Below are 18,960 nucleotides of genomic sequence, written 5' to 3' on the forward strand. Positions count from 1 at the left end.
CAATCATTAGTTACATAACCCTCTGGTCCTGTCAGTCACTCTGGAGCCTCTCCCTGCATCCAGAAAATTCCAAGAGAGGCGTCGAGTGAATGGGCAGGACCAAGGGGGTCCCCTCCCATTTGGTTATGATTTGATGTTGCACCTGTATGTCATGCTAAGAGTCACTCTTTACTTTTCTGTTATTGGTTTGTCGCTGTTCTCCATCCCTGAGACCCATCCCCTTTATAAGTTGCTCCCCTCACATTCTCAGAGTCTCTTCTGACACAGAGCCCTGGGGTGAGGATCCCCCTGACCCAGTAAACTCTGTAGCCCTGTTTCCGAAGACTCCCACCTTTTATCTCCTGCACAGGCACTGCTAAACCTGATTCATACTGTCAACTCTAGAACCATCTGGTTAATAGTGAGATTCTTCAGTTTGTGACTTACATAGCAAAGGAAAAAGAATCTTGTAGATGATGCTTGAGAAATCTTTCTCAAAATGGTTGAAAAATACTTCAAAAAATAACATTATAATAAGATACTGGGAAAGAAGTGATAGGATAAATAGTAGGATACTGGTGAAAGAAGTTTTCACCATATATGTGATGAAATCTGCACAGAACAGAAAGACAGGCTACAATAATGATATGTTTTGCTACATTCATCTTCTGTCTGAGGGCTTTGAGGTGCTTAACTACTCAACATTTCTGAGATAAGGAAATTAGGAGTTTGGTCCTATATGGATCTCCTTTTTAGCGGAGTTTGCCATAAGCGGTACCATTACGTACATTTCCTCTAATGCATAAACATGTCTAGCTGGGATTGAAACACCATTGTACTGTCATTATGTCTGTGCTGGCATTATGAAAGCAAACAGTAAAGTGTTTTTATCTGTGCTCAGAGCCTGAGGAAACCAATACATGGATCCAAATGCATGTGTCACTCAGCTGTGGAAATGAAACTTAGTTATGAATGCCAACTCCATTAGGGACTATGTAAAAGCAGTGATAGACATAACTGTTGGTCTAAAACTAATTGTGAAAAGGTGTCTTAAATTGGCATAATCAGAGGTATTACAAGGGAAAAATAGATGATTGTGACTACCCAACAGCAATATGCTGTAATTCCTTCAGGAATGCTGCTTATTTTCCTAGCTGCATATTCTACTTACAGACTATCTGTACTGCTAGAATGCCACTGTTACTTGCATTAGCCCAGCATATCTTCTAGCTATTTTTAATCTACACAGCTCATCCTTGAAATGTGAATTGCAAAAGGAGATTTTATTTCCTTCTACTAAACAAGCCCAGAAAGAAAATTCATTTTTTACCTTCTTTGCATATCCAAGCAACTCCCTGCTACATGTAACAGAAAAATGTGAAGAAAAAAGAAAAAGCGTAATATTCTTAAAATTATTTGGAAGCCTCTATGGTTAATTCTGGAATAATAAGCAGTGAACTTAATTCTTTCTGTTATGCTTTTTTTTTGAAGATCAAAGTGTCCGTGTCCTCTGGAGGCAATTGTATTCGCACATACAGACCAGAAATAAAGAAGGGAACATACAACACTGTCGTTGTCAATGTGAAGACTGTGGTTGCTGACAATCTGCTTTTTTACCTTGGAAGTGCCAAGTTTGTGAGTCTGTCTCCAGCCTTTCATGTCAGAGTTTCTCAATCAAATCAGATGACTGACAAATAAAGAGGATGAGAAAGGATTTTTTTTCACCCAGAGGCTTCAAAGCAGTAGTAGAGGGTCTAAAATAATCTAGACACTTACTGTCTTTGGTATTAATAGAGAGATTTCTAAAATATGACCTACAATTTTTTTTACATATGTCTTTATTTTACCTAGATGTGAAATAGCAGGCTTGTATGTGAACTACATTAGAGCTTTAAAACTCACAGTGCAACCAGAGTAATTTTGGAGTTGGTTGTGGGTTTTCCCTGGGGAATGAAGTAGCTAATCATATTGCATCTGTCAAAGCTCCTATTTATTGTAATTTTAAGTCAAGACTACAATTTCAAGCATAATAATGGTGAATGATTCAGTTTCCCATGAGACTTACAGCAGACAGACTTCTAGAATAACCAATAATAATTCAGTAAATGGGAAAAGTATCTTATTTTCCAGCATTTCTGACATGTATTTTATTTACCTAATACAAAATGATAAAGCTAGATGGCATCATGTATCTCAAGAACTTTCTGCCATCCAATGGATGTTTCAGAGTGTTCCTCTGAGTTAAATCCTCCTATTGATGGCTGCGATATTAACATTCTGTAAGTCTGGCAGTCATTTCCTGCATATCACTGAGAGAAATAATTTGCTGTCTTTAGCTTAAGATTCCTTGTCTGAACCAATAAAAACAGGAAAAAGAGAGTGTCATTTTAGAATAATGTGAGAATTAATGTTAATTCTCTACTGCCTACATGTGGGTTTCTGATGCCTCATTAGATCTTCTGAAATGTGAAAAGTTCTGGAAAATTTTCTTATTTAAAGTATGAGATCACTTCTATTTTCATATTTTGCATGTAGACTGACTTCTTGGCCATAGAGATGCGCAAAGGCAAGGTGAGCTTCCTGTGGGATGTGGGATCTGGAGTTGGACGGGTAGAATATCCAGATCTGACCATTAATGATGGGTTTTGGTACCGGATTGAAGCCTCTAGGTAAGTAAATATTTCACTTCCAAGATTTTAGGAAAAATGGCTACTATGAGAAATTCTAGTCTTGTTTGACAAAAGGTTTTGGACCTGCATCTATTAGTACCGAAAGTGTATACACTCCAGTTACTACTGAAATGTCAGTTGTTCTCTGTCAAGAATTTACTTTAATCACATAATTCCCCTGTAGCATAAACAATCTGTGACTCCTTATATTTATTCCCTCTTTGTTTATCTATCACTCCATTGATTGTCTTCTTCAACTAGCTTACTTTTAAAATCAGTTAAAGGTTTTGGCACACAATAGAATAACTACTATTCTTTTCTCCTTGAGTTTTAAAGAGGAGCAGCTTTTCTGAATTTCTGGTTTTGATGCAGTACTGCAAGTGAATGGTCTGTCACACAGCAGTACCTTGATTCTTACTCGGTATGCCATTCCCATAGGCAAAATGTCGCATCAAACTGGAAATATTTAGGAAAGATACAGTTCATGAAAATTGAAGGAGGAGATATTCTGAAAAGTTAAAATATATGTTGTAATTTGACATCAGCTATTTAATGCCTTTGAACTTTAGAAGTATAGTTACATAAATATTGAAATTCCAAATTTGTTAGTTGAAGTTTGTATTTTCCATTCAAATAGCAAACACATGGTGTATGGTATAGGAATCACAGCATAAGGATTGCATAACTCTATAGCCTTTATCTTGAATAGAGCTTAGTAATTTAGATAACATCAGCTGTATCGTAATTTGATAGGAAACTGAGTAATTTCTCCTGCATCATTACAGTTAATTTCACATAGTATTAAACATAGAATGAATAATATAGTTAGAAAATGAGAGAATGAAGGAGAAAGAAAACAAAGCGCTCTAATTCTGGTAACATGCATAGTTCCCAGAGGAGGAAATGGCATTCAGTTTAAATAATTTAATGAAATCACAGGAATCAGCCATTTAGAGCAGAGAATTAAATAAAATTGTAGCACGGTCTCCAGAAGCTGGCTTAATGAAAGCTTACTGCTAGGAAAAGACAATCTGGGGCACAATACAAAGTGTTGAAATCTTCACCAGTTCGTATTATGCATACCAAAGCAGCTTCATGACACAGTAATGCCAGGCTTTCATTTACAAGAAAGCTGCTTCAGCAGAATATGTAGCCAGGACATGGTATAAAATTCACACATCCTACAAAAGCCCATTACCTATTAGCTGGTTGTTCTGGATATATAGGATGTGCATACCATTAGTTTCGAAGAAAGTGCTGGATCAGCAATTTAGAATGATTACAGCTGCACAAATCAGAAGTACAGAGCAGTGTTTAGGAGAATTACATTGCAGAGGCATTAGGTGGATTTGTGGGATTAAGATGAAGAGCTTGGGACTGATTTTGCATTCTTAAGACAGACTTCACAAATCACATACCCTGTGGCAGAGTCTTCAACTCTGAACGTTTTAGTACATTTAATAGTTCTACTCTAACTCCCTTCCTAACCTCTTGGAGAGTTTTATGCATTTCATTCCCTCAAACATTTTCTCCAAATTTCTGCTAAGTTCCTGCCACAGACTTTTTTCAGTCTGACAGAACGGCCTGAGCAGCTGGAACCAGGCATCTGTTTAGCATGAGGACATAAGATGAAATTCTGGCCTTACTGAATTTTGCTGTTGTTTTCAGTAGTGACAAGTATTGCCAATAATAATGATATGGTGTTAAACCCTCCATAGGTTGATATCCATTCTTAAGAGTCCCAAAGGGCCTTAAAAAGAAATGTTATGGCACAGAGGTTTGAAAATTCACAAGTTCACTTAGCATTCTAAATGAAATCTAAATATGAAAAGTCTGACTGTTGAGTAATCATCAGAGATGGTTGGTATATGCACGCACCAAAATTTCCAGTTAGTTAGACTAAATCGATAATTACTACATTGCTTTTCCAGGGACACTTTTAATTTTCATCACTTTTTTATTTAAAACATACTGATCCTTTGCATTTTATTCAATATTCAGATGTTATAATGGAAATACTTCGCATTTTTTAAATGAAATTGAAGTAAAATTTGTTTATTCCTATAAGACTTTCTAAAGGAATTCCCTATACTTTGATGGTGCAGGAGTTTAGCAAATGTCACTTACAAGTTACTTACCTGCTTACAGAAGCAAATCTGATTGGCATCAAGAACTGCAATCAATCCAAGTGCCAATTAGCAAAAGAAAATCTGGCATAACAGTATGTGACAAAATTATTTAAATCAGGTTTACAACATGCAAATAATGTCAATTTTGTGAGACAGTCAGATGGATGAGAGAATATTTTTTAGACTCACTAGATCAGTGTTACTTGACTTCAGCAGGCCTCAGTTAGGAGCAGGACCTGATTAGTTGGGATTTTAATCAACTGTGATTTAAGTATTACCATTGTTTTGATTGTTAGTGACAGAGTTTAAGCAGTGCCCTTCTTTTGAGGACAAAGGATGCATGAATCACAAGGTCACTATAGACACATCCAGTTTAGTTCAGCAAGAAGTCAGTCTTAAAGTACTGTAGCAAATATAAGCCATGCTTTTCAGTGAAGATCTTCTGTGCTTTCAAGGGGTCAAGGAGCAGAGTGTATTACGTGGTAGTTTATCATTTAATGCTGATGACTTGCTAAAGCCATCTCATTTATATAATGCCTCTCATTAGAAGCAAACACTGCATGTCATTACACAAATTTTTCATAGGACTGTAGAATATGCTGAGTTGGAAGCACCCATCGATCGAGATCATAGAGCCTAACTCCTGGCCCTACCCAGGACACCCACAAGAGACATACCATGTGCCTGACAGCATTGTCCAAACACTTCTTGAATTCACGCAGTCTTGGTGTTGTGATCCTTCCATGGGAAGCCTGTTCCATGGCTCAGCCACACTCTGGATAATTCTTTTCCAATACACTACCTAAACTTCCCCTGATTCGGCTTCATGCTGTTCTCTCAAGTCCTGTCATTGATCACAGGAGTAGAGATCAGTATCTGACTCTCCATTTCCTCTCAGGAGGATGGTGAAGTCAACAATGGGGTCTCTTCTCAGTCTCCTCCAGTTGAACAGACCAAGTGACCTCAGCTGCTACTCATAAGGCTTCCCCTCCAGACTCTTAACTGTTTTTGCTTTGAACATGGCCCTACTTTGGACTTTCTCTAATACTTTAATGTCTTTCTTTATACTGGGGCACTCAAAAATGCCCCCAGCACTCGAGGTGAGGCCACCCCAGTGTAGAGCAGGGCAGGACAATCCCCTCCCTTGCCCAGCTGTGATGCTGTGCTTCCCCAGGACAGGGTTGGCCCTCCTGGCTGCCAGGGCACTGCTGACTCATGTTCGACTTGCCATTGACCAAGACCACCAGCTGCCTTTCCATGGGGCTGCTCTCCAGCCTCTCATTCCCAGGTGCAGAATCTGGCACTTGCCCTTGTTAAATTTCATATGGTTGGTGATTCCCCATTTCTCTAGTTTGTCAAGGTCTTTCTGCAGGGCCTGTCTGCCCTCAAGGAAGTTGCCAGCTTCTCCCAATTTTCCTTTCAGTTAATTTTGCATATTAGCCACATAGTGCTGATACATCTTCTGTAATCCTCCAGTTTTACAGAACTGATTATCACTAAAACAATATCTTCCAACCTGATAACCTGTCATTCACAGGGTAGCAATGTCTTTTTGCTGTCAAGTTAGCCAAGATCTTTCTTCAAGCTCTATTGTCCTCTCTAAATAAGAGAGAATTATTTATAGAAGAGACTCCATTGTGAGCATTTCAGTCTGTTTGAAGATGAAAGACATCCATACTATTTGTGAATTATTAGACATGCTAAAAAATGACAGTCTGCTCAGTGACTTTTGCATTATTGCACTTGAGTGTGTTTTTAAACTAATCCTGATTTAAGCACAATATAGACTGGAAGTGCCAATAACTTTCTTTCAGAAAGAATCACTTTTCAGTAGTTTAAAAAATTTTCTAGCAACTTTCAGTTTTTCAAGAATTATTACTTTTATCCCTTAAATGTCTTGACATCAGTAAAGCTTCTGCTATAAACCAGTTGCACCTTAGACCCACACAAATCCTAAAGGATGGAATTCACCCAAGTCTACTGAGGGAGCCATTTTCAATCATATACCAGCAGTCCCAAGTGACTGCAAACTGGTAAATGTGAGACCCATCTATAAGAAGTTTCAGAGGGAGGATTCAGGAATCATATGTCTCCACAATGTGTTCCTTCTGTTGTAAAAATATGTCAGCAAACTCCTTTTGTGCCAATTACTGCATTAATATAATCAAAGGAGTATAAAACAAACTGAAGCAGAAACTGTTAATAAATGGCAAAGTCCATTGATGTGGTGTTGCCATCAATATTTGATGTGATTCATAAAGGACAATGAAGTAATATTCTCGAGTGTAATGGGGTTTGTACCTGTTTGAAAAACAGCCTGACAACTCCACTGCAGGAAACGCAAATTCTGTTTCTCACAGTGGAGGAAAATGAAGTGCTTTATCACCTCATTTCAGTTCAAATGTTATCTAATAAACATTCTTTGTTTTAGTCATTGCAATGTCCATGTCATGTGTATAGTGAATTTTGTTCAAAAGAACATTCAGGTGAGGAAAAGATCTGGTTCTATGATCACATCTTTAGCTTATGCAGGCACAAGTGTCTGTTCATTTGTATCAAAATGAAGCATAATCAGGTCAATCATGTGTGCTTCAGTTAAAAGGCACCATTTAAAATAGAGTTTTCTATGTTTGGTGTAACTACTGGCTTTGTATGTTTGGTTTTTTTTTTTTTTTTAATCTCCAGGACTGGGAAAAATGGCACGATATCGGTGCGAGCTCTGGATGGTCCTAAAGCCAGCATTGTACCAGCCACATTCAGTGCTGTCTCCCCTCCTGGATATACCATTCTGGATGTGGATGTTAATGCTGTGCTGTTTGTGGGTGGTTTAACAGAAAAAATTAAGGTAATGCCTTTTCTGGTGTTACTGTATTACTTGGTCATTTGTGTGGACACATTTTGTTATTGCTTAAAATAGAAATAAGAAATTTTAGTTTGCTGGTATCATTGTAGTAGGTTCTGCAATTACAAGTAGTACACTTGCACTTTTGAAAGGTTATTGGGATTTTCCAAGACTGAGGTGGACAGATACGAGATATCACTGCCCATGATGTTATCTTCTGATCAGAAGCCCTGTAGCTGTCTGTATTGATACAAGATTTAGCCCAAACAACTAAATCCTGCTGGGTGGATGGATGCTTTACCTTGGACACACTGCAGCCCTGAGAGGCTTTCAGTTCCTGAGTGACAGGAACTCATTTCTGTTTCTGTACATTTCTGATCTTCTAACAATATATATAAGAGGATATTTTCCCTTGCATTTGGGGTTGTTCCTTCGTCGTGTATCCACAGTATCACTTCCTCCTTTGCAGTCTGCTTTTGGTATTTCTGCTTTATTTTCTTTGTTTTTGTTCCAGTCTCCCTCCCTGTTCCCCTACAGATACCTGCATTATACCCCTGATGAATTTTATCTTCTGTCTGCTCATTCTTCTGGTCACATCTTTTACCCTGATAAACTTCATGGGATGAATAGAAGATGTATTCCAAATAGAATAGATGGAAATCTTTTTTTAAAAAAACTTCTCCAATAATAGCTAATTAGCACTTCTTTTCTAATGGCATTATTTACAAAACACTTTAAATTAACTATTCTGTTCCTGATCAACATTATAGCATTTCAAAAGAAACTGAAATTTAGGCTTTCCCAAATAGAGAATTCGCTGAACTTTTTTACTCTCAATTAAATATATCGTCAAGTGTTAAAATAACACAGCATGCAGAAAAAGTTCAGAACTCAATGTCAGAACAGCTGTTTTCAGCCTCAGTAAGAGTTGTCCAAATATTTTCTGAAGAACTCTCTATTTTTTCATTTTAGTCAGGAAAATCTTCCTGAATTCTTTTTTTCTCCAGGTAATTAAAGACAAGGACAGCAGTAGGAAGGCAGTCTGTTTTAAGTTTGGTATGGCTGGTATATTTGCAATGTAGAGTTTTAAACACTGTCAGATTTGTTTTGTTCAAATACAGTCTCTGAATTAATATATAACTTCAGATTTTTGGGAATTTCTGTCATCATATGGTACAGTTGTAAGGCTCCCAGAATAAGAACCTTAACCAAGACTTTTCTAAAACTGTGCAGCTCTTTGGACATTTAATCAAGGTTAATGATATATCTTGGGCCACTGACTCAGAAATTTGCTTTTTCATATTATTGGGGTTTAGAATGTTTTAGATTTGTCCTATGGTTTTGTCCGTATCCCTCTTTGCATGCATTTCTGCAGTGTATTCAAAAAAAAAGTTCATTTTCAGTTTTTAAAAACATCTTTCATCTGACTTGTAGAAGACGATGATACTTAGATGTCATGAATTTCTTAGAAGTGACATTAAGTTCATACTTGTTGCTAATTAAAACCTATCCAATTATCCTGGGAAATATCAGTAGCACATTAAGTCTTTTGAGTCATATTTTTCCCTGAGTATTTTCAAATTGCACTTCTGCATGTTCTCTTGCAAGATCTTAATATTTGTAATTGCTGTAAAAACAGCAGGTGCTTGTCTATCTCAAATAGCTAAGTGTATAGGTTTCTAATCAGCTCATATTGATGAACTGAAATTTAAATGAATCAGGGTATTTTTAGGAGGAGTGCTCTGTGTACTGTCAACTTTTACTCCCTTCATCATGGTACCATATTATGTTCTAAGGAGCATTATTCTATGTGCATGACCCTAGCTTAATGAGTTCTGATGGGACGTGTGCTTTAACTGCCTCGCCCTCTGCATTTTCTTCTGCATCCAAAATTCAGCATGAACTTAACAGGTGTAACCACTGAGTTTTCAGTCTGTCTTTTAGCTTGGACAGTCTGCTCGATTTCCAGGGTTTCAAGGATTACAAGAGAAACACTTTGCGTATTGTGGGCAAGATTGCTCATCCAGGCCCTGAACAGCTGAGAGCCACCAGCTCTCTGAACAGCCAGGAAAACTGATGGTGGAAGCCAAAGCAGGTCCTTGTTCTTTAGGACGTGTTCTCCCTAGGCCTTCCCAAGAGTTGAAATCTAAATGGTCTTTTGCGTTCAGACTGATACAAAGTTCAGTTCATATTTCCATGGATCAGTTCTGTAGAAGAGCTTCTCAGATTAAATAATACTCTTGATATTTAAAATATTACAAAACATCTTATGGGGTTTTTTAATGATTTTCTATGGACTTTTATATGGGGGTTTTTATTATTATTTTTTGTACTGTTTTTATGTTTTCGGATGCAGTAAATCACTTTAAATTCAGTTCTAAGTAGGTTTGTGTTCTCTGTTGCAGAAGTCAGATGCTGTAAGAGTCACCACCTTCACTGGCTGCATGGGCGAAACCTTTCTAGACAGCAAACCCATAGGACTCTGGAATTTCAGGGATATCGAAGGTGACTGCAAAGGGTGTGCTGTCAGGTAGGTAGAGCACTGACTGTTTCTCGTGCTTCTTAAGGGAACCTGTGTGCAGTGACATTACATTCAGTGGGAAGTACCAGGAATTTCCACAGCAGCCATCAAATTCCAGCATGTATGCAAGAGAAGTTAGGTGCAATTGCACCAAGAGGGGAAGCAGCCAGTCTGGGCTGTAAGTGTGGTCAGTGAGTTACCAGAACTGAGCTGATGGGACAGGGCTGTGACAGAAAGGCTCCTGACAACCAGTAACCAGAAACAGTCAAAGTATGAGAAGAGAGCATGAGAACCAAAGTGAACTGAGTCTGGCTCATGCACAGCTATGGTGTGGGTGCCTGCATTTCTTACTTGGCATGGAACAGAGTCCAGTGCCTCAAGGCGGCCTTAACAGCCACCAGGGTAGTGAGCAGAGACCCCACAAAAGAAAGTAATTTGCATTCTCAAAATAGAATGGGAAATCCTGTCACTGTCAGTGGGAGGTTTGGAAAGACATTGAACAAAGTTCACGAAGACTCCCAGGAGCTGTGCCCACATTTCCCCAGCTCTGCACTTAACTTCACATGGCAAAAGAAAATGGTTGGAATTGTTCTTTTCAGCCCACAGGTGGCAGATGGTGAAGGAACGGTGCAGTTTGATGGTGAGAGCTATGCCATGGTGGGCCGCCCAATCCGCTGGAACCCCAATATTTCCACAGTCATGTTCAAGTTCAGGACCTTCTCATCAAATGCTCTGCTGATGTATCTCGCTACTGATGACTTGGTAAGAACAGCCAGCTAACTTCTATGCTCCTTGTAGGTTTCATGCCATCTTTGAAGTCACTGAATTTATCAGATCATAAAAAAATTACTAATTTAAGGTACCACTATCCTGGTGTGATGTTGCCTGGTATGATGCTTTGCTGCCGGTCAACTGAAGACAGTGTTATAGTATGGAGGCTGACTGCCTAATGTTTAGGGGGAATGAATGGGTATCATTATGTTAATCTGGGGAGAATTCCAGATTTTCTTAAGTTATTAATTAATTTTCCTTTATCCCAGATGTTTATGTGTGTGAACATTTTCAGTTGTGTTTGTCTAGTCATAGTTTTAAATATCACAGTGTGATGGCAGGGGGAATATGGGAAGAGACTAGTCTTATATAGAAATCCTGCTCATATGAAGAAAATGTTTATGTTTTATTGAGTGGGTTTAAAGAGGGACTGGTGCAACAAATAAGATGTAATATTGGTTGTGTTTCTCCAGTATCTACAAATGGGGTCTCTTACAGCTAAAACAGAGAATAGAAACATAAGTTTAAAGGTTGTTTAAGATTTTTATTCACACACAGTATCAAATATGTTCGGATAATAGGGAGAAATTATTTATAAAGACACCTGTCCAGATCTGAATAACTCATCTTTGGCATCTCTGATCCAGATTGATTTGCATGACTGACAGGGAACAGAGTCTTTCCCTTATCCTTTTCATATGGGGCAGAAATTATGTACAGTAGTTTTCATTGATGACATGAAGAATTACTGAGCACTTGCTATTTTACAAAAACTGTGTTTGTGTATACCAGTCTTATTTCAGATTCTTATATTTTGGAAATAATTAGCTGAAATTATCAAGGAGGAGGGTGCTTCTCCTCACTGACTCTAACAAAGCTAGAATTTTATTATGATATTTTTATTTATGATATTTTTTATTTATGATAATGAAATTATTTATGTAGCTTTTCTGATGAACTTTTATAATTGAGTATTGAAATTATAATTAATGTCATTATTTTAGATTATTTTATATAATTATTGTTGACTTACATATTTTTCTATGAAAAAATATTTAATTTATATCTCAAAAACACAAACCCTGGTCCCTGTTATGTTTTGTCTCTTATGATACTGTCTCACCACATCAAAACTTGGAGGATGCTCTTTCTAATGATGCGTGGATAGAGATGCCTAAGCATCTAGAATACTGAGTTTGTTCAGTTTTACTCTGAGAAGAGGTGGAACTGGCCATGAACAAAATAATAATAAAAATTTCTCAGGTACATTTACGTCCTGGGTCACAGTTCCACCATTACTTACCTAATGGCTTTCATGCTGTCTGGTTCTCTGGCTACTTGTTTTGCTCTTTGTATCCTGCCAGCTCTTTTTCTGGAGATAGTTCAGCATACATCATTGCTCCAGTCAGCCATCTCCAGTTGCTGCTTGGATATTGGAATCAGTGGTTGATGAAAATAAGAGTGTTCATAGCTCTCTTTGTCTCCCTCTCTCTGTTGCTCTGTTGCTTCCATAGATTACTCTCTGGAAATCTGGTAAAACATTACCATCTTCGCTGTTTTTGTTTGCTACCTTGCAAGCTTAAATCTAGCTGAGATATGCAATAAGTACACTAATTGTAGTACAAATATACACTCAAAACTGAATATTAGTTTAAGTAATTATAATGTCTTTTTTTATCTTCAATCTAAAATAAAAGTACAGCTATCACATCAAAATTCCAGCTAAGATGTCAGCAAAATTCCAAGTAAATTATTAATCCAAAAAAGAATATAAGGGAAGAAAAGAACTAAATCAGACAATTGCACATGAGAGTCCTGGGTAGTAAATGCATAAGTTTTGGCATTTTTTAAAGCTTGAAAAATGCTGTCTGTAGTCACCCAGGATTAAAAAGTCTTTATTTCATGTCTTATGCCTCTTACCAAAAGGGGCAAGAATCATAATGGTGTATCTAACCCTTTTCATTAACAGAAGGATTTCATGAGTGTAGAGCTCAGTGGTGGGCGTATAAAAGTCAGCTACGATCTGGGTTCAGGTACAGCTTCAGTTACCAGCAACCAAAATCATAATGATGGCAAATGGAAATCCTTCACCCTGTCAAGAATTCAAAAGCAAGGTAAGCTCTTGTGGTTTCAGCATCATGACTTTTCCAGTTGTCTGTGCAGTACACCTAACCATCTAATCTGGAAGATGCTGTGGAAATTACAAGTTCTGGTGATTTAGCAGCTTCTTTTGTTTAGATTATAGGTGTGTTGAGTTGTGTGTGAGTGATTGCACTGTCAAACAGTGCTTTATGAACAGGTAGCCTATTTTTCAGGCATATTTTTTTTATATAGTCATAAATTGCATTCTAAAAATCTTCTGACTGGGGAAAAAAAAAGCCTTTTCATCAGATCCCTGATGTTGTTCCAAGTCATGAAACACACATGTGATTTTTGTTAGGACAGCAATAGCTTTTATGCTGTACAGTCCTCTCATGCTCAGCATATACCAAAGTGCTTAAAAAAAGCAGTAACTTTAGTACTGATAGTACAGTATCAAACACCAGTAGACAAACACCACTTCTTTATCTTCCCTAATGATGTGCATTGTGCCATGAACTGAATCTGCTTGAAAACAACTGGGAACATCTCCAGAAGTTCTACTGATTCTTTAAAGTGTTGCTGGCACAAAATGTCAAGTGGTGGAATTTGATTAAAATCACGAAGACTACTGGTGATCATGCTGGCAAAACCCTTTTCTTGTTTTGCAGTCTGCTTATAGGGCTGGTAGAGTCTTACCTGAGCCAAATTAGTTGTATTTCTGGCAACTGTGACATACTCTGTGCTTTTGCAGTTTGAATTTTTACTGCATTCTGAATCTTCAAGGTCACCACAAGCCCCTAAGCGCATTCCTCTGCCTCTGCCCCTTGCAGTGCCAGCTCTCTACCTGGCCTTCACACCTCACACAGTCCCTCTTCCTTGTCATTTCACTGAAGTAGACTTGGGAGTTGAGGAAGTGGCCAAAATAATTTAGTGCTCTCACTTGCAGATTTGCTGCACCTTTAGAGGAGGAATGTCTTATTGCTAGCGAATTATCATAGTTCATACTTAACCCAGGAGGTATTAATATAAAATAAGATGTCATATGATTGTAACTTATCAATCACATTCAAACATCATGTGTTTGTCATAAAAAAGATACAGATATAGAAATGAAAGGAAAATTAATCTGGTTTTGGTAATGTGTTGCAGAAAGTCTGTCTATTCAGTTCTCAAGGAAGGAGGCAAAGAAACACTTTCTTTTCATCCTTATATATCTTGGGGCTTACTCACCATTTTTACTGAGTTTTATTTTTCATTGAACTTTATATTCTGTATTAATCCATACATTAAAAATACACATGGAACAAGCACCTAAATAAGATGGTTGTACATAGCACATCACTGATTCCAGACTGAGATTGGACATGCCAGTGACTGCTTTGGGTTTGAAATTGATTTAGAGTGACTGATCACCAGTCTCTAAGGCACATAATGACAGTGCTTAACAAACTTCTGCACTAAAAAATCCTGTTCAAGGGACAATCTTTGGACTGAAATGAGATCACAAGCTAAATGTAAAATGGTCTCTTGTCATGACTATGTGTCCTGATGTGTTAGCTCCAAATTACAATGACACAAAGAAGGCACCAAATTGAAACAGGTTTAGAGAATATATAAAAATGAAGTGTACAGAATTGCTATAGCTTTCCAGGTTGTTATGGAAACAGAGGAAAGTGCAGGAAATTTCGTCCCCTGCCCATAACTGATAATGTGGAAATCCAGTAACTTAATTGCAAAATACAGCCCTCCCTGCTTCTTCCTTTTCCTGCTAACCCTCCAAATATTTTTCTGTTGGTTTCTTACATTAAGGCATCATTGTTCATGACAGATACTTTGTAACTAATCTCAAATGTCTTTTAGCCAACATCTCAATTGTAGACATAGACACCAATGAAGAAGAGACCATAGCAACAACTTCTACAGGCAGCCACTTTGGACTCAACTTAAAAGGGCATGAGAAAATATATTTTGGGGGATTGCCAACCCTGAGAAATCTAAGGTAATGTGGCTTAAACCAGTTTCTTTGGTCTTGGTAAGGGGATGTAAATACAATGTAATCTTATTCTCTGCATTTCTTTCTCAAGTTCATTTGCAGTAAGTGAATGGTGAATTCCCAGTGTACCCTGGGAATGCCACAGCAGAATAGTGCTTTATTTGCATATGTTTTGTATTTCACACTGCTCACCTTACACAGATACAATGGAAATGACACTTGCTGTGCAATACATCTTTCTGATTCTGTGCAAGAACCATGATGTAACTGACTTTTTAAGTATTTATTTATTTGATGCATAGAATTTATGACTGCAGATTCAGAGAATTGGCTCAATACCTTCACAAAATGAGGGACAAGTGTTTACTTTGTGCATGAGTAGAGAAACTGACCTACAGACTACTCCACATGGGATTACTGCTTAATGGGTATCCATGTTTTTTGCATGAGTATCAGTATACTTTAAATATGTATTAAAATATTTTCCTTAGATGTAATTTTCAATTGTTTGTAGAATTTAGTTCCTCGTGTCCTTAGATAAAATTCCTCCTGCATTCAGGACTTAAAGTACGTGATACAATATTCTTCATACATTTAATGTAGCAGAATGAAATATTTTCCCTTCAGAAGTCTGATCCTGAATTTTCTACACAAATACAAAATTCTCAGTAATTATTTGTTAAATATTGCATAGTAATATTCATAAATGTTAACTTCAGCATAAATAAACTAAAGAAATGGGGTAGCAGATACTTGAATTTAGTGACTTTCTTTCATGGCTTTAAATAGACCAAAAAACTTACTTAAAATTTAAATGAATATTCAGCAGCTTTGCAGTGACAAGAACAAGAGAATTCTGTGCTACAATGAACAGATGAGCAACACAGAAACAGGCCCATTAATCTATGTCAGCTTCAACTACATGACATAATGAGAGCCTTGAAGTGGTCTTGTGCACAAGGAACTGTTGTGTTTAATCCACAGACTCTTCTGCCACTAAAAGAATGGACATATTTGTTAATTTATTAGGATAATCATTGACCTCTGATGTCAAATTACCCAGCAATAAAGAGATCTTATTTGTTAATTTATTAGGATAATCATTGCCCTCTTGATGTCAAATCACCCAGCAATAAAGAGATCTAAGATCTATTTTACCCATGAAATAAAACACTGTATTATGTAATTGTGAAATCACACCAGTGCATAACAAAACGTCTAGAGCAATTATCTTCCACTTCCTCTGTGGCTGCCCAGAAGATCAGTGTACCACAGCTGCTTTGACCTGTGGTAACCGTTCAGCCTACAGCTATGATTCGTCAGTGCCGGAGGCAAGATTAATGTTATGGTAAATTAGAATCAAAAGTAGTGAAAGGGGGATTAGGGCAAAGCTGAGCTACTGCAAACAATAGACACTGAGGTATCCATGACTTTATCATTATCAGATCGTGTCAGTTCTGCCAAATTGTTTTACATGGTTTGCTTTTGCTCTTGGCCAAGTACACTATCAAGTTATGAAAACTCTCCGATGTGTTACATTTTAAGGTAGCTGTTTGTGGAGTAAACCTGTTAATTGTTATAGCCTGATAGTGTACATAGAATCTCACCTTTTATTATATGTTGCTTGTAAATGATGTACATGTGCTTCACTGTGAAATGGCCGAACCTTGCTAATAAGTATCATGAACTACAATACCAGAAGTACCATTTGCTACAATTAATGCCAAGTTGTTGTTTTCTCTTTTTTCTCTTTCTTTTTTACCCCAGTATGAAAGCAAGGTAAAAACAATCAGATTATTTGCATGGTTGCATGTGTCTAGTTAAAGAGCAGCTTGAAAGCACGGGTGGCACTGCAGCAGCAGCAGTGTTTAGAGCTGCTGCTATGCTTAGACTCTTCGTTCATCGAGCTGCTCCTGCCACAGCCAGCACAGCTGCTCCCGAGGGCTCCACGCTGTGCACACCTACACCAGCAACTTCTGTTTTCCTCACGCAGCTGCTTACTTCAGCTATGTGCTGCTTGTGACACTGCAGTGCCTCGGAAGTGAGGCTCCAGCCAGCTGTGTGCTCTAGCCAGCTGTGTGCTCTAGCCAGCTGTGTCGCTGACCTTGGCTCCGACCTCCGGGCTGTAGGAGCAGTGTAGTCCCATGTGAGGTGGGGAGCGCCGTGCTCAGGGGCAGTGAAGTAGTCACTGCGGAGAGCATGAAAGCGAGGTGGAGATTTTTTGTGGAATTTGCCACTTCTCATGTTAAGAACAGCAGTATGAGGGGAAGAGGGATGAGGTCACCTATTTGTGACTGCGATTTCAGTTTGGAACTGTTTGTATCCATTGCTTTTGTTCTGGTATGCTCAGAGATGAACTGATCATCACTGTGCTTTGCAGCCTAATTCCTGGCTTGAATTGGAAAAATACGTCACTCCTATGCTCCTGCCCTGAACCTCAGAAAGATTATTTCCTCTCAAGCTCCAGAAATTGCTAATTGTTTTCCCTCAAAACTGGCCTATCTTGGCAAAAAAAGAACTAACAAAAATACCCAAAAAACAAACCAAGAAGATGTTAGTAAACTTGGACCTTGTTTGTTGTATTTTGGAAAAGGAAAGAGAAGTCTTAAGAAAACATCAAGGAAGTGTTCAGTGTTTGCAAAGAGGTTGAGCCAGACAACCCACGGTGCTCCCTTCCAGCCTTACCCATTCTGTGATTCTGGGAGATGGGTTGGGAATTATGACAGCAACAATTTCTAACAGGACAGGTTGAGGACAGTCTGTCACTGGACAAGGAAAGGAAGGGTAGTAGCAAGAATGGTTTCTGGATGGCAAAGACTGTAGGCACCAGTGACAGTGATAACAGCAAACCTGCTCTTCCACTGGAAAGATAAATCCATAAAGAAACTGGAGAAGAGCTAGGAAATAAAAATGAAAAATGAAAGGTGAACATAGCTACTTGACTGTAAATAAAGGAGCATATGGATCATTTTAGTAAACCAGATGCTTGCTTTAATTTATGCAGAGAGTACTAATTTGCCAGAGAATACATCACGCTTGCTCAGTTGGCTATAATGCAAAGAATGGCTTTCAGTGCCAAAATTTGCAACTGAGTAGTATCGGTGCAAAACGGTTTTATTTTGTAATTAATGTTCTTTAAAATTTTTTCTTTCTTTCCAGGGAACGAAAGTGTTTGTTGTTTCCCCCCTTCCCCACCCCTGCTTTAACTCCTTATTTATTTCCCAAATTAATTTTTCTCTCTTTGAGCTGTTCGTACTATTCAGATATTCTAGTAAACACACATGGGTAATATTTTTTAGTGAATTAAATAGTGATTTTTTTGTTTGGTGTTTTTTCCTTTTTGGATTTACTGTCCATGGCATCAATGGTAGTTGTTTTTTTTGTTTTTTGGGGTTTTTTTCTGAAGAGGTTTTTCTTGTGGCATGCCTGGTTCAGATGTTACCAGCAGTTATGGGCTCACTCTGGTGTACCCAGGCCTGTGAAATCCTACTTTCTCAATCAAGCATGATCGTTTTGGTGTTACTTTCAAGGGGTTTCTCATTTCCTCTCATCAGCCAGCTGATGAGTCAAACATGGAATTCCATTACAATATTTTCCTGTCTTGGATGGATAGTTACATTTGGTAACAAGCCCAAGTGCTTAGTTTTGTTTAATTGCCTGAAAAAGTCAGATATATTGCTGTGTCCTAAGAAAATATGGAGCAGTTTCATAAGAAAGATAATGGAAATATAAAATAAATGTCAGTCCACCTGACTGCATTCCCGAAGTGTGTTGACAAAAACTATATTCAAATATTTGTATGCTGCTAAAGTTCTTTGATTGGATCTAGCATGCAAAAAGAGGAACGAAAAATGTTTTCCAGTTATGGTCTCTATTTACTGTTATGATTTCCTAGCTTGCATTTTTCTGCTTTTGCCTAAGGAGCAACTTCCTTATTTCATAGCTCATTGCATTTTAACACCAAAGGTGATAGC

The 18,960-nt window shown here is 37.9% G+C and overlaps 1 protein-coding gene across 1 annotated transcript in view; it reads left to right on the forward strand.

Annotated features, from left to right (window-relative positions):
• LAMA2 (laminin subunit alpha 2) overlaps nucleotides 1-18,960 on the forward strand; it is a 335,323-nt gene that overhangs the window by 291,835 nt on the left and 24,528 nt on the right. Inside the window, exons 46-52 of the mRNA XM_066314417.1 lie at nucleotides 1,471-1,614; nucleotides 2,515-2,648; nucleotides 7,463-7,622; nucleotides 10,025-10,149; nucleotides 10,740-10,902; nucleotides 12,881-13,025; nucleotides 14,854-14,992. Coding sequence (XP_066170514.1) covers nucleotides 1,471-1,614; nucleotides 2,515-2,648; nucleotides 7,463-7,622; nucleotides 10,025-10,149; nucleotides 10,740-10,902; nucleotides 12,881-13,025; nucleotides 14,854-14,992 — 1,010 coding nt within the window. The remainder of the gene's footprint in view (nucleotides 1-1,470; nucleotides 1,615-2,514; nucleotides 2,649-7,462; nucleotides 7,623-10,024; nucleotides 10,150-10,739; nucleotides 10,903-12,880; nucleotides 13,026-14,853; nucleotides 14,993-18,960) is intronic.

The sequence above is a fragment of the Sylvia atricapilla genome, chromosome 3 (assembly GCF_009819655.1).
Source record: "Sylvia atricapilla isolate bSylAtr1 chromosome 3, bSylAtr1.pri, whole genome shotgun sequence".
Classification (NCBI taxonomy): Eukaryota; Metazoa; Chordata; class Aves; order Passeriformes; family Sylviidae; genus Sylvia; species Sylvia atricapilla.